Source organism: Moschus berezovskii, chromosome 9 (genome assembly GCF_049115385.1).
Source record: "Moschus berezovskii isolate FMDL1 chromosome 9, NW_MosBer_1.0, whole genome shotgun sequence".
NCBI lineage: Eukaryota > Metazoa > Chordata > Mammalia > Artiodactyla > Moschidae > Moschus > Moschus berezovskii.
In genome coordinates, this window is record NC_142468.1 from 94,659,532 (window position 1) to 94,687,341 (window position 27,810).

At 37.2% G+C, this 27,810-nt stretch overlaps 1 protein-coding gene across 3 annotated transcripts in view; it reads left to right on the forward strand.

Annotated features, from left to right (window-relative positions):
* The window catches only part of ARIH1 (ariadne RBR E3 ubiquitin protein ligase 1), a 106,895-nt gene that overhangs the window by 18,826 nt on the left and 60,259 nt on the right, over positions 1-27,810 (forward strand). The window contains exons 2-3 of one of the 3 annotated variants that reach the window (XM_055437120.2): positions 4,759-4,826; positions 25,768-25,835. The exons of 1 other annotated variant lie outside the window; for it this stretch is intronic. In XM_055437120.2, coding sequence (XP_055293095.1) covers positions 4,759-4,826; positions 25,768-25,835 — 136 coding nt within the window. The remainder of the gene's footprint in view (positions 1-4,758; positions 4,827-25,767; positions 25,836-27,810) is intronic. One more of the 3 variants, XM_055437118.2, reaches the window with a different exon arrangement.

Here is a 27,810-nt window from a genome sequence, read left to right on the forward strand (position 1 = left end):
GAATGAAAAAGATCTTAAAGGTTATGCTGGCCAGCAACTTACTAAGTGTACTGTCTTCCTGTTAAGTGATCCCTGAGCGTATTTTTAAATGTCTGCCATGACTTAAACCCCCACAGCTGCTCTAGAAGTAAGCATTTCATATTTGAACAGCTCTGATTTTGAGTTTTTCCATATGTTAATATCTGTTTCTTTGTAGCTTTTTTCTTGAACTTACCTGATTCTAACCCTTCCTCATGATAGCCTTTCTGTAATTTTTAAAGAGTTATTTAACGTATTGGAGATTACCAATGCATTAAACTATATCTAGGCTAACATTTTTGTGTGTGTACAGAATCTAGAATAAAGCTTCTGTTTCACTTGTTAAAAAAATTATGTTTTAATTGAAGGATAAATGCTTTACAGAATTTTACTGTTTTCTGTCAAACCTCAGCATGAATCAGCCATAGGCCTACATATATTCCCTCCGTTTTGAACCCCCTCCCGTCTCCCTCCCCATCCCACCCCTCTAGGTTGATACAGAGCCCCTGTTTGAGTTTCCTGAGCCACACAGCCAATTCCTGTTGGCTATCTATTTTACATACAGTAATGTAAGTTTCCATGTTACTCTTTGCATACATCTCACCCTCTCCTCTCCTCTCCCCACGTCTGTAAGTCTGTTCTCTAGTCTGTTTCTCCATTGCTGCCCTGTAAATAAATTCTTCAGTACCATTTTTCTAGATTCCATATATCTGCATTAGAATATGATATTTATATTTCTCTTGCTGACTTCACTCTGTATAATAGATTCAGGGTTCATCCACCTCATTAGAACTGATTCAGTTGTATTCCCTTTTATGACTGAGGAATATTCCATTGCGTATATGTACCACAACTTCTTTATCCATTCATCTGTCAATGGATGTCCAGGTTGCTTCCATGTTATAGCTATTGTAAAGAGTACTGCAGTGAACAGTGGGATGCATGAGTCGTTTTCAGATTTGGTTTCCTCAGGGTATATGCCTAGGAGTGGGATTGCTGGGTCATATGGTGGTTTTATTCCTAGTTTTTTAAGGAATCTCCATACCATCTTCCACAGTGGCTGTATAAATTTACATTCCCACCAACAGTGCAAGAGCATTCCCTTTTCTCCACACGCACTCCAGCATTTATTGTTTGTAGACTTTTTGATGAGGCCCTTCTGACCAGTGTGAGGTGATGTCTTATTGTAGTTTTGATTTGCATTTCTCTGATAATGAGCGATGTTGAGCATCTTTTCATGTGTTTGTTAGCCATCTGTATGTCTTCTTTGGAGAAATGTCTGTTTAGATCTTTTTCCCACTTTTTAATTGGGTTGTTTGTTTTTCTGGTATTGAGTTGTATGAGCTGCTTATATATTTTGGGAATTAATCCTTTGTCAGTTGTTTCATTTGCTATTATTTTCTCCCATTCTGAGGGTTGTCTTTTCAACTATGGATTGTTAAAGATTATTATGAACTGGTATTTTGGATTCAGACCTGTCTGTGTCTGCTCAAAGTTACAGAAAGTAGGATACTGCTGCAGCACTTACGCATCCTGTTCCGTTAAATAAATGCCAGGCAAAGCAGAAGCAGATGTTTCTTCATACCCTCATTGCAGACATTGGCAAGTTTTGCATAACAAGTGAATAGCTAACTCATCCTGATGTTACTCTTTTATTAATAGTCACTGTTGATGTTATATATTCTTGCCTTTAAGGGAAAAGAAGCTTTAAGATTTGCTGACAGCCAGACTCATTCAGAAAAATGAAGCAGCCATACTTAGGTTTAGAACAGAGACATCAGTTTGCATTTTGACCTGTTCAGTGACTGTCTTCCAGCAAAGAATAGACAATTCTTCAAAATTATACACATTTTGCTAATTAGAAATCTCTTGGAGAATCTCACTGCCATTCATTTTCAACTAGCATCAGGTATTTTGGGAAAGTGTCTGGATATTTCAACTCTTGTTTAAACAAAATATGGCCTTTCTTGGTGGCTCACTGGTAAAGAATCCTCCTGCCAATGTAGGAGACGTGGGTTCGATCGCTGAGTCAGGAAAATCTCCTGGAGAAGGAAATGGCAACCCACTCCAGTATTCTTGCCTGGAAAATCCCATGGACAGAGGAATCTGGTGGGCTGCAGTCCATGAGGTCTCAAAAGTTAGACACGACTTAGCAACTAAATAACAACTACTACAGTGTTTCCTCTGACTCTGCATTTATATAAATAAAAGCAGTTGCTGGACAGTATTAACTGGTTGACTCTGATGGGGGAGCCTGGTGGGCTTCCGTCTATGGGGCGACTGAAGTGACTTAGCAGCAGCAGCAGCAGCAGCATTGCCTTTTTTTACACTTCTGAATCAGTTTAAGTGAAGACTATTATGAAATTGTGATGGAAATTTCTTATCTTTGTTAATCAGGGTTCTTCATTCTGTGTAACCAATGCAAAATACAGAAATAAGTTGCATACTGGGGCCAATATGACTGAACTTGTAGCCTCTGATGAAAAAAAAAGTTTTTTAAACAGCTTTAGTATTCTGAGACCGTTGTTATGATTTTTAAGGATTAGACTTTGATTTTTTGGTTTGTGCATATATTTTCTTGGCTCAAAATTCAAAAAGTTCAAAAGATAAAATGAAAATTTCCCGCCTTAATATCTTAACTACCTGATTCCCTCCCTCAGAGCTAGTCACTACTATTATTGTCCTTATTCTTAGTACTTTTCTTTTAAAAGTAGAACCCCTGCAGTTCTCCTAACCTGATTTTTATCCTCCTTTTAAGATCCTAAATATGATTATTTCATGAATTTCTGAGATTAATGGATTTTGAAAATAATGCTTCAGTTTAATTGAGAATAGTATATAAATTGAGTACTTGATTGATTTTTACCTAATATTTTCTTAGCTACACTGTTCTGGGGGACTACAGATATTGGACAGTTCTTTAAGGTGGTTTGTATAAATAAATTATAATACAGTGACATGTCCAGCAGTAGAATTACAAGAATCAAAAAGGAATGTTTAGTGCTATTTTCTGGAAAGTACTGACAAAGTACCCACCAAGAAAGTACCCACTTCTTGGTTGAAGTGGGGCTGAAACTGGATTTTGAAAAATGAATAGTAACTTACTTAGGCAGATGGGATTGGAGATGGAGTTCCAGACAGAGGAGGAAGAGCAATAGAATGTACAAAAGGTAGAAGCTGTTAATGGTCTGGATTGTTGAATGTACCATAAGGATTGGGAAGTAGTGTGGTTAGAGCTGGAGCTAGACAGGTTATGCATTTTGTGAGAGGTTTTAGCATAGTGCTAAATGAGATGGGGCCAGTTGAAACAACTGTAAACTCTTAATATAGGATTAGTGTTGAGAAAGAACCACTTTGTTGGCAGTATAGGGAGTAAATGAGAACAGGATGACATTAGGAAGCAGGGAGAGTAATGAGAAATGTATTATAATCTGGGCAAGATATACATGATGAGATTATCAAAGCAGGAATGGAGAGGTAGGAGAGGTATTCAGGTATTATGAGGTAGCATCAGTGAGAATTGAATTATTTTATTAGGAGACCGAATAGTTTAGTGGTTAAGACTTTGACATTGTATAGAACTTAGTTCCAGCTTTTTTTTTTTTTTACATTTTATCAGCTCTGTGACTTTGTATCAATTATATAATTTTAATCAATTCCCTTTCCTCATCTATTATAATGTAGTTGAAGCTTTAAGCAGCCTGCATTTAACTTTCTGAATTATAGTTCCTTTCCATTCCCCCACTAAAGCTGGCTTATTTGATGTTCATGGCAAGCTCTCAGCTTGTTGATCTTCCTAGATAAGTAAAACTAAATGATGAAGTAAACCAGTTGCATAGGACTCATCATACTGTATGATCCCATTTTGTATGAAGTGTCCAGAATAGGCAAGTCCTTGGAGACAAAAAATAGAGGCTGGAGGGGAAAGAGGAGAACAGGGAGTGACTGCTAGTGAGTATGGGGTTTGTTTTGGGGGTGATGAAATGTTCTAAAATTGATGGTTAACACAGTCACAACTCTGAATGTAATCAAAACCACTGAATCACATACTTTGAATTTTATGGTGTATGGATTTGAGGTAACAGGAAAACTCCACATCGCTTTAAAAAATGCTGTTGATAGTTTTGTGTATAAGTGTTTTACAGATCTTAGAAATTGGCCTAAATGGCACTAACACGTTGTTTTAAGTCACCCAAGTAATCTAGATGTGTGGTGTGAGCAAACATTTTTACATAGTCATGAAAATATATGATAATAAAATGCTGAAATATTACTTTCATTCAATGATTCCCACTAATAAACTTGAGTTACACAGGTCTTGGCACTACAGTAGAAATTTTTGTGTGTAATAATTGCCATTTTAATATTTCATAGAAAGTCTGGATGTGATAGCTTTTTGTATGTTAAAGAGCAACCTCTATTTGAAGAAATTCTGTGGCGTGGTTACAGAAATACCTGCTGTATCTATAACTGCTGATGGTATTAAAAATACTGATTATTTTGCCTTTGGCAATGGTACTATTTCTACTTGAAAGGGAATAATATGGAAGTCAAGAATAGTTTATTTAGTATGTGTATGGGAGAGTTGCAGATATGAAGTTTAGGTATTTTACTATAGAATGTAGGTATGTTTTCTGGTTCCTCCCTCTCCTGTATATACTTTGATTTTAATTTTTATCAAGTCTGTCTATCTGGCCTTTGCCGCTGTGGCCCATTGATCTGTCCATCTGTCTGTTACAGTGCATATTGGGTACTTCCAGACGTATGAATTCAGTGATGCAAAGGACAGGAGGGCTGCAGCAGCAAAGGTAGGACAGAATCATTCCAAAGACAAGTTATTAAAGGATCATTAACATATGTATGTGTGAACACATATTGATAGCATCTGGTTATTTAAGGGCATACTATTTATCCTATAAATCGATCTGGAAAGCCTGTTGTGACATGACAAATTTGACATATCTGTTTATAAAGGGCACGGTTTTACTGTTTTTTAAGCCAGAAGTTTACTTGGTATTTAGGCAACAAAGTAAATTGATATTTGCCACTATCTTTTTAAAAAATGATGAATAATAGAAATGGATAAATGGAAGCTATTTATGATGCTTGCTTAATTCATGGACCTGGTTGATTTTCAGAAGCTATGACAACAGAAAATCCCATTTGTAAAACTGGGAGAAGAAACAGGAAAGATAGATTGACCTGGCCATGCATATATATTTATGTATTAATGTTATATATCTGATCCTATTTTGATGATAATTAAATCCTGGTGGTTCATTTAACTTATGTAAGGAACCTAAAGGATTTTTACTTAAATATTTGTACGTTTTACTCATATTTGTATCCATTTACTTGCTAAATGATCACGTTTGTAATAGCTATTCCTGGCTTTTTTTGGGTAAATGTTGGATTGAAATGAGAGAGCAACAGCACTTTTATACTGAATCCTAAGAGCTAAATCACAGCCAAGTTGTAAGAACTTAGGCAGTACAGTGCAAACATTTGAAGAAAGAGATGTGAAAGGCTTATATATTATGTGATATGGTAAAGTGTTGGATTGCTTATTTATTACTCTAGTATTGGTTGTAAAGTGAGATTTTATAGGGATAATTGAATGATAAGATTTTTGCATCATTTTCTTTGCTGTTGTGCTTCCAAAAGACAGGGGTTGTTTTTCTAGCAGGTAATTATAGTGCTTCTCAAGGCTTCTTGAGTGAAAAGGCAGATAAAAGTTGGCATTTGGATTTCCGTGAAGATTACGAGATGTTCAAAATGCCTTTAAAATGAAGATCTTAGATATCGGTAGTGTAAATATTGGCCCCAAAAGTTAATAGTTATAATAAACTCTATATGCTATATTGAAGAGATCTAGTATACTGTCACTTGAATGTGAAAGTGTATTTCGAAGTGACGTTTTATGGTATACTGTAGTAGAGGTATCGTCAATCAGTAGTGTTAAGGTGTTTTGGTGTATTTTAAGATCTTCCCCACACACACCGGGATTTTTTGATCTTAGAAACCTTTTTGGTTAACTTTATAAAACTTTCATACATTCTTTCACATGTTTTTTAGGTATTTCGTGGTGTAAAATAGATCACAAATTATTATTTATTTTTGCGTGGTATGACTATTAGTCACAAGTCTATAGTTTCTTCAGAATTGTCAGATCTAGTAGTCCAACTCAGTATAAAGAAAAATAGTTATGAATTTCAGAGACCTAAGTATGTTCTAATGTTGACTGCCACTATTGCCATTTCAAAAGTAACTTCTGCTTTTTGGGTTTTGCTTTTTTAAAATGCATGTTGGTAGCACCTTTACAAAATCTAGTTAATCTATGTCTTTATGAAAAGGAATTCTTAGTAAGGGGGTGAAGATGAAACTCTTCAACTGTATCTAAATCATTGCTAAGATTTGATTTTTTAAAGTTGTGCTTGTTTATGCTTGTGTCAATAGACTTTAATCTACAGCTGGCACTATTAAGAATCCTAAAATTTCCATTAGTCTGATAAAGAAAATATTATTTGGTTGTTTTATGTTAATATTTTTTTGAATTGCCATTTCATATCCTTTATGCCTTTTCTTATTGAGTTCTTAATATGCTAGGTTTTGTAGTTCTTTTCTCTCATCTGTAATTTGTGGTTTAAAGTGATATTCACATGATGAAGTAAAGAGCTGTTATGTCTTCAAGTGATTACATTTATACATCTGTTTCTTTTCATCACTTTTTGACATCTCTTTCCTCTTCCTTTTCTCACCTTTGTGGATCACAATTTATGTCGTCTATATTTTTATGTTATCAAAAAGTTCTTTTGTCTTGTGATCATAACCAAGTCTTAGTTTGCTCATAACTTGATTTTTAAAGTGACACCACTGAATGTTTGTTTTTGTGGTTATATCACTAACAGTCCAAGTAGTCCAGTTTATACCTGGTTCATATTTACACTTCTCCAGGAGCTGTCCATTTTGCTCTTCCCAGGATGCCTTTCCCACTAGGCCTCTTGTAATAGCCATCAGCCACGAACTTCTACATTGCTATCCTGTCCCTGTTTCTTGGGTCTGTCTTTTTTCCTTAATACAATCTCACTTTACTGGACTACATCCTTAATTTCACTCCCATATACCTTTTCTACACTGACTCTTATAGTGTTTTCAGTTTGTTTTTAAACTTGGTTCCTAGTCAGGAAACTTCTAGATTGGGATGTTTATGAAAGATACTGCCTAATACATTCATGGTTGCTAATCTAATACCAGTCTGCTTCCTATTTCTTGATGACTTTTTAAAAAAGTTTCAGCATTTTCTCTGTATCCTTTTGTTCTGAAGAGACATATAAATGTGAATCTTCTGATTAAGTGTGTTGGGCCCTTATTGGACTCTTTAAACTGAAATGCTTGTGTCCTTTTAAAACTTTAAGAAATTAAGTTTTAATATCGCTTTGGTAATTCTCTCCTCCTCTTGGAGTTCCTGTTGATTGTTAAAAATAGTGAGTAGTGATTTTTCTTAAAAACTAAGATAAAATTATATAAGAATGATTTCATAGAGGGTGCCTGTAAGAGTGCTGAATCTTCAGCTTTCACAAGGAATGTGGTAATATCTAAAATGGAAAGACAGTAACTATATGAGCATAAGCATATTATTTAGGATAAATTTAAAAACAAGGAGAAACAGCTAAAAGGATTTTAAACGGTTGCCTCAAAGGATTGGAAATCAGTAGCACCTGGGGTATGGCCAAGCTGGTGGTTCAGCTTTGAGGTCACCATTGGCTTCTAAAAGTGTGTGCGTACTCTAAAATTCAAAAGTTAGTCCTTCAGGGCAGGCCCAGCGTTAAAGGTCCACGTTTAGTGACACCTTCATTCTTCAGAATCCTCTCTGCAGATACATGTAAAAATGTTCTTAGTCCAAGCCTTCATGAAGGAAGATTCCAGTTGTATGTATCACATGGTTCTTTTTCAATTCTTAACCATCGAGCTGTGTATTTTGAGGATAATTAGCAAGAGAATGTGCTGGAAATGTACATGACCTGTTACAGCTTACTTGTAAAACTTCCTTTAAATGATACAAGAGTATATATTATATATCTTTGTCTATTTCAGGATCATTTGCATTTATGATCTTTAAAGACAATTACAATCTCTTTATTTTCAAGTAAAGTTTTCGTAGAAAAGCATTTGTAAGATGGTTTTACAATTTACTTAAAACTTTCACAACTCAAAGTATAAGTTTACCCTATGATTTTCAAATAATCTCACAACTGTATTCTACAAAATTTTGATTACCACATACACATGTGTAGGTTATGAATAAATAAGTTATCAGTCAGTTGTTAATCAAAATCCTACTACTCAATAGCTGTTTTGAGTTGCTGTGTTGGGAACAGAAGGATATTAGTTAAAATAAATCGCTTAAAGCACTAGGTCAGATACTGTTTTTAAAAAAACAAAACAGTAGTAGCCGGGAATGTACATGTGTGTCTTTTTCTAAGTGCCTCCACATGGAGAAATAACTCCATATGAGACTTCTTAATGAGAACCTGCCTGTAGCACAGAGAACTCTTCCCAGTGCTCTGTGGTGGTCTAAATGAGAAGGAAATCCAAAAGAGAAGGGATTTGTGTGTATGTGTGTCTGATTCACTTTGCTGTATAGCAGAAATTGACACGGCAGAGTAAAGCAACTATATGGCAGTTTGAAAAAGCAAAGACTTAACAATATTGAGTTTGCATTATAGAACTAATTTTTATATGCCATCTTCAGATAGTTTGAAGATGGCTGTTAGTGTGAGAAGTGACAGTACATTGAAGTCACTCAGATGTTTTGTTTCTGTGTTTGGTGGAACACTTTCAGTATGTGCCACATAGCTACGTGGAATGCTAATACTTTGGGCTTGACCATTGGAATCCAGAGGTGAGAATATGAGTAGATAACTCAGGGTTGCTAAATAATCTTAATTATTTCTCACAGTTTCAGAGCTATGAAAAAAAAAGTAAAATAGGGTAGGGTGGTTTATATATAATCTTCATTTGTGGTTTAGATTAGCTCCATTATGCCAAGATAGTTTGGAATTGGAGTTACCTGGTTCTTGGCCTTGCCTTTTAGATTTTTTTCCCCTTGTAATGAGAATTTTTAAGATCTGTTCTCCTAGCAGCTTTCAGATATACAATATGAAATTAACTGCAGTAATCATGTTGTACATTATATCCCTGTGATTTATTTCATTTTTTAAAAATTTCATTCTTTTATTTTTGGTGTCCATGGGTCTTTGTAACTGTGTGCAAGCTTTCTCTAGTTGGGGTGAGCAGGCTCAGAAGTTGTGGCTCCTGGGGTGAGTTGCTCTGCTGCATGTGGAATCTTCCTGGACCAGGGATTGAATTCATGTCCCCTGCACTGCCAGATGGATTCTTACCCACTGTACTACCAAGGAAGTCCTAGTTTTTTCCCTGCTCCTAACAGTAGTTAGGAGACTGAGGTCCACCAAAATCTTGCCTGAATGGGGCCTCATGTAGTGGTGAAGATTTAAAAGAGTTAAAAGATCTAAAAAGTTTAAAAAGATTGTTGTGTGACTTGGCTATTGTTCAGCTAGATGTGAAAGTAGATCGTGCTATTTAAAGTCATGAATTTGTTTTTAAAAAAGTTTTACATATTGTTTCCACTGTTCATGTAAATAATATTCCTTCCATCACCCAACCCGTTTGGTTTGCATTTGAATTTTTACAGAATAATTTAAGTGATTATACACAGTTTAGTATTCTTCCATTTATAGAAACATTTGTCTTATTCTGACTAAACTCTTGACATTCTCTAGAGGTGAAATTAAATTTGAGATGACATAGAAATAATTTCCTTCATAAAATGCCTATACAAGGGCAAGTGAAGAAGAGCAAAGTCAAATTTGAAATGTTACTGATGGGTGGTTGGCTGAATGCATTAGGTAACAATTTTTGGTACATCAAGATTAAGTTTATAGTTCAGATGCATACCTCAGAAAACTTTCAAGTAAAGTATCATGGATCTACAGAATTACAAATAGTCAAAACTTTTCAGTGTTAAATCAAAGGGTAGTGAGTAGAGTATGAACTTCTTGCTGAAATAAACTCCAGGAACCACTTCAGTGGAAAAGTATCTCAAGAACATACATGATGCATGTTATAGGATGCTCGGAGCTGGCGTGCGGGGATGACCCAGAGGGAGGATAAAGGGAGGAGGGAGGTGGGAGGGGGGTTCAGGAGGGGGAACTTATGTACACCCGGGGCGAATTAATGTCAATGTATGGCAAAACCAACCAATATAATATTGTAAAATAATTTGCCTCCAATAAAAAATAATTAATTAAAAAAATACTCTGGCAAAAAATAAAATAAAATGAAGACAGAGATCTTAAAAAAAAAAAAAAGAACATCACCCTCAACATTCCCCCCGGCTTTGTTTTTTTTTTAACCTTCCTTCTCCTGATGGTTGCTTAGAAGTAAATATTCAAAACTGAATATTTAAAACCTCAAATATTTGAAACTTTGAGGATTGGTGTTGTAATTTTTTTTCTATGCATATAGCGTTTAAGCCATCTGAGAATTCCGTGATGGTCTTCCTCATCCTCCTAATCCTCTCCATAATTAGGAGGATGGACTAGAAAGCCAAAAACTTTATTTCTCAGACTGTTTGGCATTTAGGGTTTTTCAGCTGTGAAATAGTTGCTGCCAATTATTGAATAGATATGTGTGTGAGGTTTGAAGGAAGTTCATCTTTCGTCCCTTTTCTGCCCCTCATCCCTCCCTGCTGCTTTTTTCTGGGTTGTGAAAATGTGAGGTTTTTCTGCAGTAGCAGAAATGCAGCATTGCATTATCCATTCTTCACCTTTCTATGTTATCAAGAGGCATTTGTAGCAAAGGCAACAGGTGGGCTCTTGTGTACATCACCTTGTTTCATGGTTATCTGGAGGCAGTTGTTGGCAGTGTCAGTGGTGACTGTGATCCTTTGGATCACAGTTAGCTGCCATTCTTGAATTTATTGGCTCTATTGGTAGCTCAGTCAATAAAGAATTTGCCTGCAATGCTGGAAACCCAGCTTCAATCCCTGGGTTAGGAAGATTCCCCCGGAGAAGGGCATGGCAAGCCACTCCAGTATTCTTGCTTGGAGAATCTCATGGACTGAGGAGCCTGGTGGGCTACAGTCTGTAGGGTCCCAAAGAGTCAGACAACCCCGAAGCAACTGAGCACACACATGCACATTGGTGGCATAAGGGGAGAGAGTCCCCTGTGCTTCAGTTGTCTAGTGTTCTGTCATTCTTGTAGACAGTCATAGCCTTACAGCCCCATTCTTCCAATCCTTGCAACTATTAAGTACTCAGTTGCTCTTATTAACTCTCCCTTTCTCAAAATATCTAGTGCTTTCCCTTCCTGGCACCTAATCCTGATTGATCACAGTCAAGAATGTCTTTTGGTGACAGGATCCTACTCTTTAATTTTGTATATGGTACAGTGTGAGCTTTTGATACCTAGAGAATTTATTGTATGTCATTAACTGTTAATTGTATTGCAGTCTTTTAGTGACAGTCAGTATGAAGTTCTCAGCATTCTTATATACTTTTAAAGGGAAGACGTTTATACCTGAATTATGCATGATAACTTCCTAGAGGGAAATCAGGTATTTAATTAAATCTGAGAGTTTGGAAATGAAACTTTTTACAGTTAGTGTGACCAGCTCAGAATGTTGCTTCCTTATATAGTTTGTAACAGTGCTTCTCAAATTTTAATGTGCATACAAGTTAGTAGGTGTGGATTGGGATTTAGGATTCTGCATTCCTAACGAACTCTTGGGTGATTATGATTTTGTGGGACGCATTTTTGAAATATTGGGTTGGACAAAAAATTTGGATTGGTTCCTAACCAGAACGAACTTTTGGGCCATCCCAGTAGTAAGGCCTGTACTGCTGTAAATTAAGGAACATTTTACATTTCTGTTCATATGATGATAAAGTAGAAACAAATCTTTTCACCCTACTCCTAAACCGGTCCCTGGGGATATAATTCTTAGGGACAGTTTTCTAAACTTTTAAAATCGCACATTCAATACGTCATAGAAATTTACTGTAAAAAAACCCACAAAAATGGAATATTGTGCATTGCTCAGGAACTTGCCTTTTTCAGTCAGTGATATCTCAGTAATATCCTTCCATTTCAGTGTTCACAGGTCTATTTTGTTTTTTAAATTGCTGCATAATATTTTAAGTATGGATATAGCATAATTTTGAGCGACTAAACTGATAGCATAATTTGTAGGCAGTCTTTTGGGAGAATGTAGGTTATCTTTGCTTTACTGCTGTTACAAATAACGTGCATGTGTACTTTCTTATTCTTATCCTTTTACACCTGAAGATTTCTTTTGGGTAGGTTCCTAAAAGTAAAATTTCTAGGTGCATTTTAAGTTTTGATCAGTTCTGCTAGACTATTTTTAGAAAGGTTTTAAGAGAGTTGTCATCTCACTAACATGTTGTGGGCCGTTTCCTCACATCTTTGTTTCCAAATATAATTTTTTAAGATATTGGCCGTTGTGCTAGATTAAAAACAGTCTGTGCCTATATTAAGGAGGTCTTCGAATTCATAAACTGCCCATTTTTGTTGGATTATTTGTCTTTTATGGACATACATGTTTATTTACCTTTTATTGTCGGTGTTGCAAATATTTCTGTACGGAAGTTTTTGTACTTTATGGCTTGTGGGTTTCTAATATTGCTTTAAAGGCACATTAATAGCCTGTAAAATTTAAATCGGCAGTAGCTGTCTTAAGGAGGTCTGACTGTTTGCAACCCCATGGACTGTAGCCTACCAGGCTCCTCAGTCCATGGGATTTTTCAGTACTGGAGTGGGTTGCCATTTCCTTCCCCAGGGGATCTTCCCGACCCAGGGATCAAACCCAGGTCTCCTGTATTGCGGGTAGATGCTTCACTGTTTGAGCCACCTGGGAAGCCCTCTTAAGGAGGTCAGATTAAGCTGAATAGAAACATAGAAGCATGAGCCCATTCTTGTGTAGGAAAATTGCCAAACTGAGTTTTGAAATGGAATCTACAACCTGTTCTATTTCAGACCAAATTTTGAGATAAAGCTAGCCTTTGTGGGGTCTTTTCTATGTATGATAATTGGGTTATTTAAAAAAAAATTTTTTTTTGTTTCATCTTAGACTACTGTTTTATATTATAAAACCCATTCATCTAATATTTAGCTTTCCCCTAAAATAAGGATTATCTATCGAGACTTTTCAAAAATAGTTGCTTCTCCATAGTACAATCCTAGGAATGTCATTCAATAGCTTGGTTGATCTGCCAGGAGATTCTGTCATACTCTAGAGTGTGGGCATGTCTGCATGTATTCATACATCTAGAACTCTGGTTCTCCACCTGGGCTGCATGTTGGAATGCCTGGAAGCTTTCAGTAAATGGTAATGCCAAGATTTTTCCCTTTTGCACCCAGTCCCCTCCTCTACCTCTCCTCCCTTAGTTTGCTTCTGATGTATTTAGCCTTGGATGTGGCTTGCACATCAGTTTTTAAAGTGCTTCATATGATTTTAATGGGCTACCATAGTTGAGGACCATTTGATCAAAGGATAGAGGATGATAGTGCATAAAGTCAGCTGGGACAGTTGTCATATTGAGGCCCACTTTTTAAAAATCCAAAAATGGAACTTTGGACGTACTTTCAAAGCAAGTGCAACTGCTGTAACCCTAGATTGTAATTTTCTTCAAATTACTAAAACGCTAAGCCACTATGTTCATATGGGAGTTCTACACATAAACACTTTTTCAGAGCCCTCATAGTGGGAAACTGTTTCGGGCATTAGTTCCTAATTCTGGCTGCATATTACTATTGTCTGGGGGAACTGTAGGTTATAGTTGGATCAAAAGTACACGTATCCATTCCCCATTCCAGACAGTTGAAACCACATTGCTGGTGCTGAACTCATGTATTGATATTTTTCCATTTCCAGAGGAGATCCTAATATGTAGCCAGAATGGGGAAACCATTGTTTTAGAGCTTATAACTAGAGATCATGTGAAATTATAGATTGACTTATTGTCCTAAAGGTTAAGTGTATTGCTGCAAGTATTAGTTTTCTAATTATGGTGATTTTGCTCATTAACTGATTTTGTTTGACTTGTTTGTATCTTCTTCTTTTTTTTTTTTTTTTAAAAAAAAGAAACACCAATAAGAACAGGATGAAGAGCTCTTTATGTTATCCAAGAGCTTGAGTTGACTAAAATAGTGGTTTTATGAATTTTGGTGGTGGTATCCACCATACATAGGTGGATTTCTTTGACCAGGCCCTAGCCTAAAGCAGTTAAATCAGAATCTTTGAGGGTGGTGCTATAAGCATGAATTTTTATAAACTTCTCCTAATATTCAGGTCTTATTAGCTTTATCTTGGGTCAGTTTTATCTCTCTCCAGCTTCATTTGTAAAATGTAAATAATGCTTGCCTTGCATAAAATATTAATGGTAGGATTAAATAAAATAATTAAGGTGCCTGGCACTAAGTAATTTCACATCTGTGTTCTTCTTTTTAAGATTGCCCTTTTGATGCTCACTGTACTTTTTTATAAAGCACCTTATCCTTTTTTTTTTGGCTGTGTGCTGCAGCATGTGGGATCCTAGTTCCCCAACCAGGGATTGAACACGTGCCCCATGCAGTTGAAGTGAGGAATTTTAACAACTGGACCCTCAAAGTAGTCCCACTCATCTCAAATAGAATTTTTTAAAGTCCCACTTTTTAAAAACATGGTTATTTTGTAAAAATTTTTTGTAAAGATTACACTCCATTTACTGTTACTAAAAAATACTGGCTATATTCCCTGTGTTGTACAGTACATCCTTGTAGCCCGTCTTAGACCCAGTAGCTTGTACCTCCCAGTGTCTCACCCCTGTGTTGGTCCCCCCTGCCCCCCCGCACCCAACCACTAGTTTGTTCTCTGTATCTGTGAGTCTGCTGCTTTTTTGTTATGTTCACTCATTTGTTGTATATTTTAGATTCCACGTACAAGTGATATCACACAGTATTTGTCTTTGACTTACTTCTCTTAGGGGTATTGACCTCTGAGTTAGACAAGGCTGTGGTCCATGTGATTAGATTGGTTAGTTTTCTGTGATTGTGGTTTCAGTCTGTCTGCCCTCTGTTGCCCTCTCGCAACACCTACCATCTTACTGGGGTTTCTCTTACCTTAAACGTGGGGTCTCTCTTCATGGCTGCTCCAGCAAAGCGCAGCTGCTGCTCCTTACCTTGCACATGGGGTATCTCCTCTTGGCCACTGCTCCTGATTTTGGATGTGTAGGGCCACCCAAGACGGACAGGTCATGGTGGAGAGGTCTGACAAAATGTGGTCCACTGGAGAAGAGAATGGCAAACCACTTCATTATTCTTGCCTTGAGAACCCCATGAACCGTATGAAAAGGCAAAAAGATAGGACAATGAAAGATGAACTCCCTAGGTCGGTAGATGCCCAGTATGCTGCTGGAGATCAGTGGGGAAATAACTCCAGAAAGAATGAAGAGATGGAGCCAAAGCAAAAACAACACCCATTTGTGGATGTGACTGATGATAGAAGCAAGGTCCGATGCTGTAAAGAGCAATATTGCATAGGAACCTGGAATGTTAGGTCCATGAATCAAGGCAAATTGAAAGTGGTCAAATAGGAGATGACAAGAGTCAGCATCGACATTCTAGGAATCAGTGAACTAAGATGGACTGGAATGGGTGAATTTAACTCAGATGACCATTATATCTACTACTGTGGGCAGGAATCTCTTAGAAGAAATGGAATAGCCATCATGGTCAGCAAAAGATTCCGAAATGCAGTACTTGGATGCAATCTCAAAAACGACAGAATGATCTCTGTTCGTTTCCAGTGCAAACCATTCAGTATCATGGTAATTCAAGTCTATGCCCCAACCAGTAATGCTGAAGAAGTTGAAGTTCAACAGTTCTATGAAGACCTACAAGACCTTCTATAACTAACACCCAAAAAAGATGTCCTTTTCATTATAGGGGACTGGAATGCAAAAGTAGGAAGTCAAGAAACCCCTGGAGTAACAGGCAAATTTGGCCTTGGAGTACAGAATTAAGCAGGGCAAAGGCTAACAGAGTTTTGCCAAGAGAACGCACTGGTCATAGCAAACGCCCTCTTCCAACAACACAAGGAAGACTCTACACATGGACATCACCAGATGGCCAACACTGAAATCAGATTGATTATATCCTTTGTAGCCAAAGATGGAGAAGCGCTATACAGTCAGCAAAAACAAGACCAGGAGCTGACTGTGGCTCAGATCATGAACTCCTTATTGCCAAATGCAGACTTACATTGAAGAAAGTAGGGAGAACCACTAGACCATTCAGGTATGCCCTAAATCAAATCGCTTATGATTATACAGTGGAAGTGAGAAATAGATTTAAGGGACTAGATCTGATAGACAGAGTGCCTGATAAACTATGGATGGAGGTTTATGACACTGTACGCGAGACAGGGATCAAGACCATCCCCAAGAAAAAGAAATGCAAAAAGGCAAAATGGCTGTCTCAGGAGGCCTTACAAGTAGCTGTGAAAAGAAGAGAAGTGAAAAGCAAAGGAGAAAAGAAAAGGTATACCCATTTGAATGCAGAGTTCCAAAGAATAGCCAGGAAGATAAGAAAGCCTTCTTCAATGATCAGTGTAAAGAAATAGAGGAAAGCAATAGAATGGGAAAGACTAAAGATCTCTTCAAGAAAATTAGAGATACCAAGAGAACATTTCATGCAAAGATGGGCTCAATAAAGGACAGAAGATATTAAGAAGAGGTAGCAAGAATAGACAGAAGAACGGTACAAAAAAGATCTTCACTACCCAGATAATCATGATGGTGTGATCACTCACCAGAGCCAGACATCCTGGAATGTGAAGTCAAGTGGGGCTTAGGAAGCATCACTGCGAACAAAGCCAGTGGAAGTGATGGAATTCCAGTTGAGCTATTTCAAACCCTAAAAGATGATGCTGTGAAAGTGCTGCACTCAATATGCCGGCAAATTTGGAAAACTCAGCAGTGGCCACAGGACTGGAAAAGGTCAGTCTTCATTCCAATTCCAAGGAAAGGCAATGCCAAAGAATGCTCAAACTACTGCACAATTGCACTCATCTCACACGCTAGTAAAGTCATGCTTAAAATTCTCCAAGCCAGGCTTCAGCAATATGTGGTTTTAGAAAAGGCAGAGGCACCAGAGATCAAATTGCCAGCATCTGTTGGATCGTGGAAAAAGCAAGAGAGTTCCAGAAAAACATGTGCTTTATTGACTATACCACAGCCTTTGACTGTGTGGATCACAGTAAATTGTGGAAAATTCTGAAAAAGATGGGAATACTGGACCACCTGACGTGCCTCTCGAGAAATCTGTATGCAGGTCAGGAAGCAACAGTTAGAACTGGTCATGGAACAATAGACTGGTTCCAAATAGGAAAAGGAGTACGTCAAGGTTGTATATTTTCACTCTGCTCATTTAACTTATATGCAGAACTAAAGAGCCTCTTGATGAAAGTGAAAGAGGCACTCAGCTTTCTTTAATGGTCCAACTCTCACATCTGTACATGACTACTGGAAAAACCATAGCTTTGACTTGACGGACCTTTGTTGGTAAAGTAATGTCTCTGCTTTTTAATATGCTGTCCAGGTTGGTCATAGCCGTTCTTCCAAGGAGCAGCCTTCTTTTAATTTCATGGCTGCAGTCACCATGTGCATTAATTTTGGAGCCCAAGAAAATAAAGTCTCACTGTTTGCATCGTTTCCCCATCTATTTGCCAGAAAGTGATGGGACCAGATGCCATGGTCTTAGTTTTTTGAATGATGAATTTTAAGCCAGCTTTTTCACTTTCATCTTTCATTTTCAACAAGAGGCTCTTCAGTTTTTCTTAGCTTTCTGCCATAAGGGTGGTATCATCTGGATATTTGAGGTTATTTCTATAAGACAGTGTACATCCTTGATGTACTCCTTTCTCAGTTTGGAACCAGTCCATTGTTCCATGTCCGGTTCTAACACTTGCTTCTTGAGCTGCATACAGATTTCTCAGGAGGCAGGTAGAGTGGTTTGGTATTCCCATCTCTTGAAGAAATTTGCATAGTTTGTTGTGATCCACACAGTCAAAGGCTTTAGCATAGTCACTTTTAGGTATATAATTCCATGAGTTTTGACAAATGCCTAGAGACTGTAAATTCCATCTCAGCCAGCTTACAGAACAGTTCCATTATCACCCCCCCAAATTCTCTGTTCTTATATCCTGTTTGTCCAAATCATACAGTCCCCCAACCCCTGGCAACTAGAAGATTTGTATACCATCCCTGTATTTTGCCTTTTCTACCTTGTCATAAAAATGGAATCTTGCAGTAATGTGTAGCCATTTGAGTGTAGCTTCTTTCACTTAGTATTTGCATTTGAGATTCATATGTACTGTTGTAACAATAGTTCTTTGTTGGTGAGTAGTATTCCATCCAGTGGATTTACCACCATTTGTTTGTATGTTCCCTGGCTGCAAAACATTTAGGTTGTTCTCAGTTTTTACCAGGTACGAATGAAGCTTTTTAATATATGTGTGTGTGTGCATATATATATATACATATACATATACATATATATATATCTGGAGAGGAAATGGCAACCCACTCCAATACTTGCCTGGAAAATCCCACGGACAGAGGGGCCTCACAGGCTATAGTCTGTGGGTCGCATAGGGTTGGACATGACTGAGCGACTGACACACACACACAAACATCTTCATACAGGTTTTTGAGTGAACATAAGTTTTCGTTTCACTTGGGTAAATTCCTAATAGTCAGATTTTGGGTTTAAATATTATGTTTGGCTTTATAAGAATCTTTGAAACTTTTTCTGGTTGGCTGTATTTTTGGCTGTGCTGTGTCTTAGTTGCAGCATGTAGGATTCTCTAGTTGCGGCATGTGGATGAACTCTTAGTTGTTGCATGTGGGATCTAGTTCCCTCATTAGGGATTGGACCTGGGTCCCCTGCATTAGGAGTGCAGAGTCTTAGCTGCTGGACCAGCAGAGAAGTCCCTTGTTTAGTCCTTGCTTGCATTCTGTTCATGTTTAGTACAGCTTTTGGTTTCATTTATTTTCTCTTGTTTTTCTGTCTTCAGTTTTATTGACTTCTTTTTATTAATTCTTCTGCTTGTGTTAGGTGTAGTTTGCGCTTAAAAAAAAAATTGTTATCTTTCTTCATTTCTAATGTAAGCATTTGGGCTTCCCTGGTGGCTCAGAGGTTAATGCATCTGCCTCCAATGCGGGAGACCCGGGTTCGATTCCTGGGTCGGGAAGATCCCCTGGAGAAGGAAACGGTAACCCACTCCAAACTTCTTGCCTGGAGAATCCCATGGATGGAGAAGCCTGGTTAGGCTACAGTCCACGGGGTCGCAAAGAGTCGGACACGACTGAGCGACAGAACGGAACTGAATGTAAGCATTTAACACACTGAATTTCTTCCTAAACAGCATTAGCTACATTTCACAAATTTTGATGTTTTGTATTTTCGTATTCCTCAGTTTAAGATGTTTTCTAATTTTCTTCAAGACTTCCTCATTGACCCTTGGATTACTTAGTAGAAGATGGTTTATTTTCTGAATCATCTGTTCAGTGGATTACTGAGAGAGGAGTTTTGAAATCTCTAAGTATAATTGTGGATTTGTCTGTTTTTCTTTCATTTCTGTCAGTTTTGCTTCATTTATTATGGGACTTTATTGTTAGGTGCATGTTTTCTTGGTAACTTGACCTTTCCACTGAGATTTCTTGTTATCACTGGTAAATTTTCTTGTTTTGAAGTTTACTTTGTCTGAGAAAAACAGAGCTGCTGCAGCTCTTGCTTGATTTGTGTTTTGCATAATACATCTTTTAAAAAAGTTTTTACTTTTAGTCTCTGTATATCATTATGTTGGAAAATGGGTTGTTACATAAACAATATATAGTTTTGCCTTAAAAAAACACTAAGCTGTCTCTTGTCTTTTATTTTCATTTAGCAGCAGAAAGATTTCTTTTTTTAATTAAAGCATAATTGACATATGACATCAGATTCAGGTATATAACATAATAATTCGTTATTTGTATAGTTACCTCTGTCTTTTAAGTGTTGTTTTTTTGTTTGTTTTTCCCCCACTTTTAACAATAAATGTAATTATTGATGTGGTTTAATTTTGGTGTTTTAAATTATTTTTGTCTTTTGTCCTGCTTGCTTTTGGATTGAAATTTTAAAAATATTCAACTTTATATATGTGTTGGTGCTTTTATCTCTCTCTTTTTAGTGGTTGCTCTAAGCGTTATATACAAATATTTCACTTCACAGCCTACTTAGAGTTAATGTTTTCCCAGTCCAAGTGAAACAGAAACCTTATAGCTATGTAAGTAATGTTTGTATCTGTCCCTTTGTATTGTAGTTGTCATATGTGTTGCATTGGTATACATTTAACCTTTCCCCTCACCATAATGTGTTATAATTTTTGGTTTCAGCAGTTCTGTATATTTTCATAACATAGAGGAGAAAAATAGACTATGATATTTACTCATTTACCATTTCTGTTGCCCTTCCTTCTTTCCTGAAATTCTAGGTTACCCTCTGCTACCATTCCCTTTCTATTTGGAGAACTTCTTTAGCAGTTCCTTTAGAGCAGGTCTGATGGCAGTGAGTTCTCTTGGTTTTCTTCTGTCTGAGAATATCCTTTGCTTCACTCCTGAACTATACTTTCATTGAATATAGAATTTTAGGCTGGTAGCTTTTGATGTTATCCCACAGGGCCCCAAGACTTCATACACACCCACACACTCACTCACTCATTCTTGTTATTGACATATTTGACTGCTTTGTCATCTCTCTGCTCTTGAGCCCATCCGTGATCTAGAGTTTTTGAGTCCTAAAATTTTCCATTTTTTCTTCTTCTTTTTTTTAAATAATTTGAGTTTCTGTCCTAAGAATTTCTTTCATTCCTTTTAAGGTGTTCACCCTTACCTAATGTGTCATGTTTTTAACAGCTGCTTCAAAAGTCTTTGATGATTCTAATATCTGGGTCATGTTGGGGTCAGACTCAAGTAATTGTCTTCTCCCTTGTTAGTTGATCAGATTTTGTTACTGTTCTTACTTTGTTTCTGGTAGTTCTGTATTCTCTCCTGCATGTGTAGTATGTTGTATGAAAGTCTGTGTCTTCTTAAAATCCTTTCAGAAATGGTAAGGATCTTTTATTTGTTTAGTAAACAAGTCAACCCAGTTAGATTCTACCTGGAGTTCTTTCTCACTTTATGTACAGGTTGATTCCATTATCTGTTTAGTTTTCTAAATCTTTGCTATGTTCACTTTGCCCCTCCCATTCCCACTAGGTTGATCTAGGATTTGGGCAGCAGTTTATATCATAGTTCTCTTCTGGAAACTTCTCCTCTTCTTCTTTGGCTGTTCCACACATGTATTCCTTGCTTGTGAGCCTAGGACTTGGTTCATCATAGAATTAGGAATCTGCTTCTGCATCTCTCTTCTTACAGTGATTTCCTCTGTCTCCCAAGGGCCCTTTTCTTTATTCCTCTAGCTGAATGTCTAGAGTTCTCCCAGTGTTACTTTTCTGCCTGTCATACCTTGTGGTGAAGTGGCAAGAGAAAAAAAGAAAATGATAGGGATTCTCTCACACTTTTCACAACAGAGTTCTTCCTTGTTCTTCCATTCAGAGCAGTGGATTTTCCCTGGTAGTTTTCTGTGGTCTGCAGTAGTATACTTTCATGTCTGGGACTTGTCTCAGGCCAAGGCTGGGAGAAATAAAGGAAAATGAAAAGTATTCTCTCTGACTTCTCCAGGGGCATTTGCCCTAGTCCTCTGACCAAGAAGGTGTGCTTGTCTCAGTTTTTGCCAATCATGCCTGTTACACAGTTAAGCCTATTTGGCCCACCCTTGTGTCCAAGCCAGGAAATAAAGGAGATAAAACACACAGGATACTCATTACCATCATATTTGTTGTTCTTCCCTGTTCCCCCCAATCTGCCTGCTGTTATTTAATTGTTAGAGGACTCTTGTTGGTTGTATTTTGTACAGAGTTTTTAGTTGTAATTGGTGGGAGGGAGATGCCAGGACCAAAAGTCAGATTGTTCTGTTTTTAAATAAAAAGATACCCATTTGACTAAAGGTACCCATTTTTAAGTGTATAGTTTGAGTTTTGATAAAGATTTCCCCTCATCATTACCAACCATCACATTTTTAGTCCCTCAAATGCCCTTGTGCCTTATAGCCTTCTGTCATCCCCTCCTCATCCTGCCTTGAATTACCCTGTTGTAGAGGATATAAGGCAATGGCAAAGGCAGTGGCAAACCACTCCAGTACTCTTGCCTAGAAAATCCCATGGATGGAGCAGCCTGGTGGGCTGCAGTCCGTGGGGTCGCTAAGGGTTGGACACGACTGAGCGACTTCACTTTCGCTTTTCACTTTCACACATTGGAGAAGGAAATGGCAACCCACTCCCGTGTTCTTGCCTGGAGAATCCCAGGGATGGGGAAGCCTGGTGGGCTGCCATCCATGGGGTCACACAGAGTCGGACACGACTGAAGTGACTTAGCAGCAGCAGAGGATATAAAAGATATTTAAACATACGTAAGTAAGATCTTTAATATTCCTTTGGAGTCTCCCACATGGAATAAATGAAGGAATATTAGATCCAGATTGTCCTAGGCTAGAATTTCCAACTATTGCACTTAATTAGAGGTATGATATTGGGTAGTTTTTGTATACTCCTGGAGCCTAGTCATAGTTCTCTCATTTAAAATGGGAAGTAAGAATATTTACCTTACAGAGTGCTTTGAGAATTAAATGAGGTATATAATACTTTGTTGTGCATGTGTGCTTAGTCTCTTAAGTCATGTCTGACTGTTTTTCGACCCTATGGACTGTAGCCCACCAGGCTCCTCTGTCCATGGGATTTTCTAGGCAAGAGTACTGGAATGGGTTGCCATTTCCTCTCCAGGGGTTCTTCCCTACTCAGGGATCAAACCCACATCTCTTACGTCTCCTGCATTGGCAGGCAGATTCTTTACCACTGGCACCAACTGGGAAGTTCTTACACAGGGTCTGGAATACAGTAGATGTACAATAGATGCCATTTCCCCATCACCTTTCCTTATATTCAGTGCACATAAATGACTTGAGCCAGCTTCAGTGAGATAGTGACCCAAATATATTTACTTAGTATTGTGAAATATTCTCTGCCCTGAAGTGTAGATCACTGGCAGAACGACATTATGATGTGGTTTAGCCAAATTTTCCAGTAGTATCCTTCTGGGAAAAATTTTCTGGCATGTACCTCCAATAAAGTATGTACATAATTATTTTTTTTAGGTCTTTATTGAATTTGTTATGGTATTGCTTCTGTTTTGTTTTGGTTTTTTGGCCAAGAGGCATGTAGAATCTTAGCTCCCTGACCAGGGATCGAACCTGCATCCACTGCATTGGAAAGCGAAGTCTTAACCACTGTACAGCCAAGGAATTCCCTGTGTTTTGGTTTTTTGACCCTGAGGCCTGTGGTATTTTAGCTCCCCGACCAGGAATTGAACTTGCTTCCCCAGCATTGGAAGGTGAAGTCTTAACCACTAGACTGCCAGGGAGGTCCCTGTGTACATTACTAAACAAACACATTACACCTACACAGAAATTTTTGAACAGCCAAAAACAGAAAGATTGTCATATTTTCTTCATCCTGGGGGACCCCTGGTCTAATGTTCTGAATCCCTTTGGCAACAGGCACATTTGGGGGTGGAGCCAGGAATCTGTTTTTCAACAGAATATTCCATAGTTATTTTTGAAGAATCAATAAAACGGGTTTGGAAGCTCTGGACGAGACCAGTTTTTGATGTGAGATCTCAAACACAGAAAAGGCACTTAGCAACATTAGGTCAAAGAGGGCATTTCCCCACCTCTCCCATTTTTCTCTTTGCAGGTTGAGACTTAACAATTCCTGAAAAATTTTCCCCAGTGGCAGAGAATGTATAATGTTTTGGATGTCCCAAAGTTATAGTTGCAAAATCCCAGTGAGTACTACTAAATTTTCCCAATTTATGGGATTTCCCCAAAAATGGGATTATTGCCCTTATTTTAAATATGACTGAATAACTATTTCAGTTATAGGCAAGTGAAACTTGCTCAGTCCTATCTGACTCTTTGTGATGCAATGGACTATACAGTCCATGGAATTTTCCAGGCCAGAATACTGGAGTGAGTTCCCTTCTCCAAGGGATCTTCCCAACCCAGGGATTGAACCCAGGTCTCGCACATTGCAGGTGGATTCTTTACCAGTTGAGTCACAAGGGAAATCCACAATCCTATTGTTAAAGAGCTGGATATGTGATAATATCTGTATTCTGTACAAATATTATAATTTGGGTGAGCTAATAACTTTCTTTTCACCTATTCTTATAGACTGACAGTGTTTTTCTCAAATGGTGTGTTGAAGGAAGATTCTTAAGGAAGTCTGAGTCTAAGAAGTAAGGAATACCTAGATGGATTAGCAAAATGTGCCTGGAGCAGAGGGTTGGGACTTACCATATCTGCATCTTTGGCTTTTTTGCCAAAGGTGAGTCGGACACAACTTAGCAACTAAACAACAGCAGCAATGTGGATGTCTGAATTTTTGTGACAAATGATATTACTAAGAATAATTGATAGGGATTTCTTTCATGACATTTTTATACAGGATTGCTTTTAAACTAAATGAGTCGATGTGTGTTATTAATTCAGCCGTGTCCAACTCTTTGCTACCCCATGGACTGCAGCTTGCCATGCTTCTTTGTTCATGGAATTTTCCAGGCAAGAATACTGAAGTGTGTTGCCATTCCCTTCTCTAGGGCATCTTCTAGACCCAGGGATCAAACCCAGGTCTCCTGCATTGCAGGCGGATTCTTTGCTGACTGAGCCACCAGGGAAGCCCAAACACTTACTGTGCCAGAACATTGCTGTCTAACTATGGTGAAATAAAAGTGGTTTATATACAAAGACCATTTTTGAAATACTACTTGATATAATAAAATCATGCATAAAGTACAGATAAGCAGACTCAAGTTTGGATTTCACTTTTGACCTTGTAACTAGCTCTAGTGTCTTTGAATAAGTTGGATTTCCTTCATCTCCTAGGCCCCCTCATCTTACTGAGATAAAACTCTGTGCACTAGTTTCATGGAAAACGGGAGGGTCTGTGACAATCACTGGATGATGATGGGGCAGTAAACTTTGGACTCTGTGGTTTCCTTTGAGAAATGAAATAGTGGTTACAGATGATACTCTATAAATTATTTCACAGTACAGGTATTTTGTGTTTTTCATTAAGTATGGGCCTTTTGAATTAAAAATGGTTTGGACTGATTAGAACTATTCAGTATATAAAATATTATGAACTATTGATTTACAGTGTGATGTGGCAGTCTGTTAAATCTAATTGCAAAAAAGTTCACTTTGTTAGTACTTGATTTAATACAGTAGTTTTTCATTTAATTTCTTCTTGGCTTGTTGTGAATTCTACTTTAGAATCTCATAGAAGCATGACATTAGTGTGACATACTATTTGTAAATAGTCTTGATCTTAAATTTTTATATTAGGGGAATAAAGAAATTCCTTAGGAAAGGTAATTTGGGTGGGGTGTTATAGAAGAGTAAATTGAACCTAAAAAATTCACTAAATGTCAATAAGTGCTATTACCTTAAAATGACTTTTTTCCCCCCCTTCTTTAGAATCCAGCAACTATCACAAGAATACTCCTTAGCCACTTCAATTGGGATAAAGAGAAGCTAATGGAAAGGTAAGGAACTATACTGTGAGCTTTATACTTAGAAGTAATTATGGAAAGCCTGGTGAACTGAGTTTATGAGACATAAGTAAGGGATTGATTTATATACTTAGTGAACAAACGTGTGTGTGAGTAGTATTTGCTTTGATATATTCCCCATCTGTTAAGTTTTGCAATAAACCTAGTGTTAAGGGAACTCAGGCTTGTTTCTTCTTTTACTTTGGAGTGAGGTGTGGGGACTCTGCTTCAATATCTTCTATAATACATCCCCTTGGGTACTGAGAACTAAAAGTAGGTGTTTTTTTGTTTGTTTTTTAAGGACTTGATATAGTCTTTGAACACATGAATAATATCTTCCTTTAATTACTTAAAACTTTCTTGCCCATAAACTTTTAAATCTGCTGTAGGCATAATAATGACATTTCTTCAATAAATATAAAGAAGTTGCTCAGGGTATCCTTACCACTAGAACAGCTGTTTGGAGTGGTTCTCTGGTTTGCAGGACTAAATCCCATTGGGCATTTTCTCTCTGGAAATGTTTCTGACTCTAAAGGCAAGAAATTAACAAGGACTGGAGAATGACAGTAATAGTGTCTTCTTTATCTTTTTGTCTTGCTTAGATTAGAAATCTGGAGCACTTGGTAATAGGATGAGAGCTGTTTTATTCTATCAGTCTAAAATTAGCAGTCGTAATTTTAATTTTAAAATTACATACAGTTTTTGTTGCAACCTGAGAATCCAAGTATTATGAGAAATAAATGGAAAATATTTCCCGTGTGACTTTAAAATCAAAAACGCTTTGCAAAACAGATGTTAATTAACCAAGAATATTATGAAGTTTCTCACATCTTGCACCCCAATATAATAATTGTTAATTATTGGGACCTCTGTGCCAGGCATTATTTCATTTTATCTTACTGATAGCTTTATGGAGCTACAAATTATTATCCCCACTTAATAGTTGTAGACCCTAAGACTTAGAGCTTGATATATTTGTATGAGTTTTGTAACACAAGGAGTTAGCACTTAAACTCAGATTTGTTGGACTCCAAAGCTTATGTTCTTAGACACATACTGTAGAACTTTCCCAGGTGCTTGAAGAATAAAATGCTCCTTGACTAGTGTGGTGGGTTTTTTTCCCCCTATTTTTGCATGGTTCTGACCTTTTTTGAAAAAAAACCAGTGGTACTTTTGATTTTGGTCAAGTTTGTTTTCAAACTTACTTTATGACACCTCTGTTAGGAAAAAGGTAAGTTTCATTGTTTACATCTATACCCCTCTGCTGAACTAGACTTATTTATAGTTTGTTTCTTACCAGCATATCTCTCTAAAGGCATTCTCAAATTTGCCCTGTGGCATTGCTGACACTTTGAAAGCATTCTTCAATTAAATACTATACTTAAGTCTGATGAGTATGAGTTGAAATAGGTGACTTCTGGAAACTTCTAGTATGTGTGAACATTTCAGTTTCTCCTTGTAGTTCCAGTTTTTGTTTTGTATATTCTGGAGATATATTATTGGATACTTGTAAATCTTTCTTGTTTTTAAATCAGTGTGCAATACCTTTTTGTCTCATAATGTTTCACATTATATCCTATGTTGTCTGATGGTAGCACTGCTATACTCTGTTTCGTAATTACTAATAAGTTTAGATTTAGTTACTGATTTCCTTGATTTGTGCTTTATATTTACTATGTTTTCTGTTGGGTTATTTGGCTTGATCAAGTTCCTTTCCCTTTGTTCCACCCTAATAATTTCAGAGTTATATATTTTATTTCAGTTTTTTAAGTGATCACAGTTTGTGATTACAGTTTGTATACACATACTTAACTATAAGTTTATAACAGTATACTATTTATATTCATGTCGTACACAAGACAAAAACTGTAGCATAATTTTCTCCCCTCTTCCTCTCTCAGTTGGATAAGTTGATATATTTGAAGTTTTCATTTAATGTTAAGCATTTTTACTCTTAGTATATTTAACT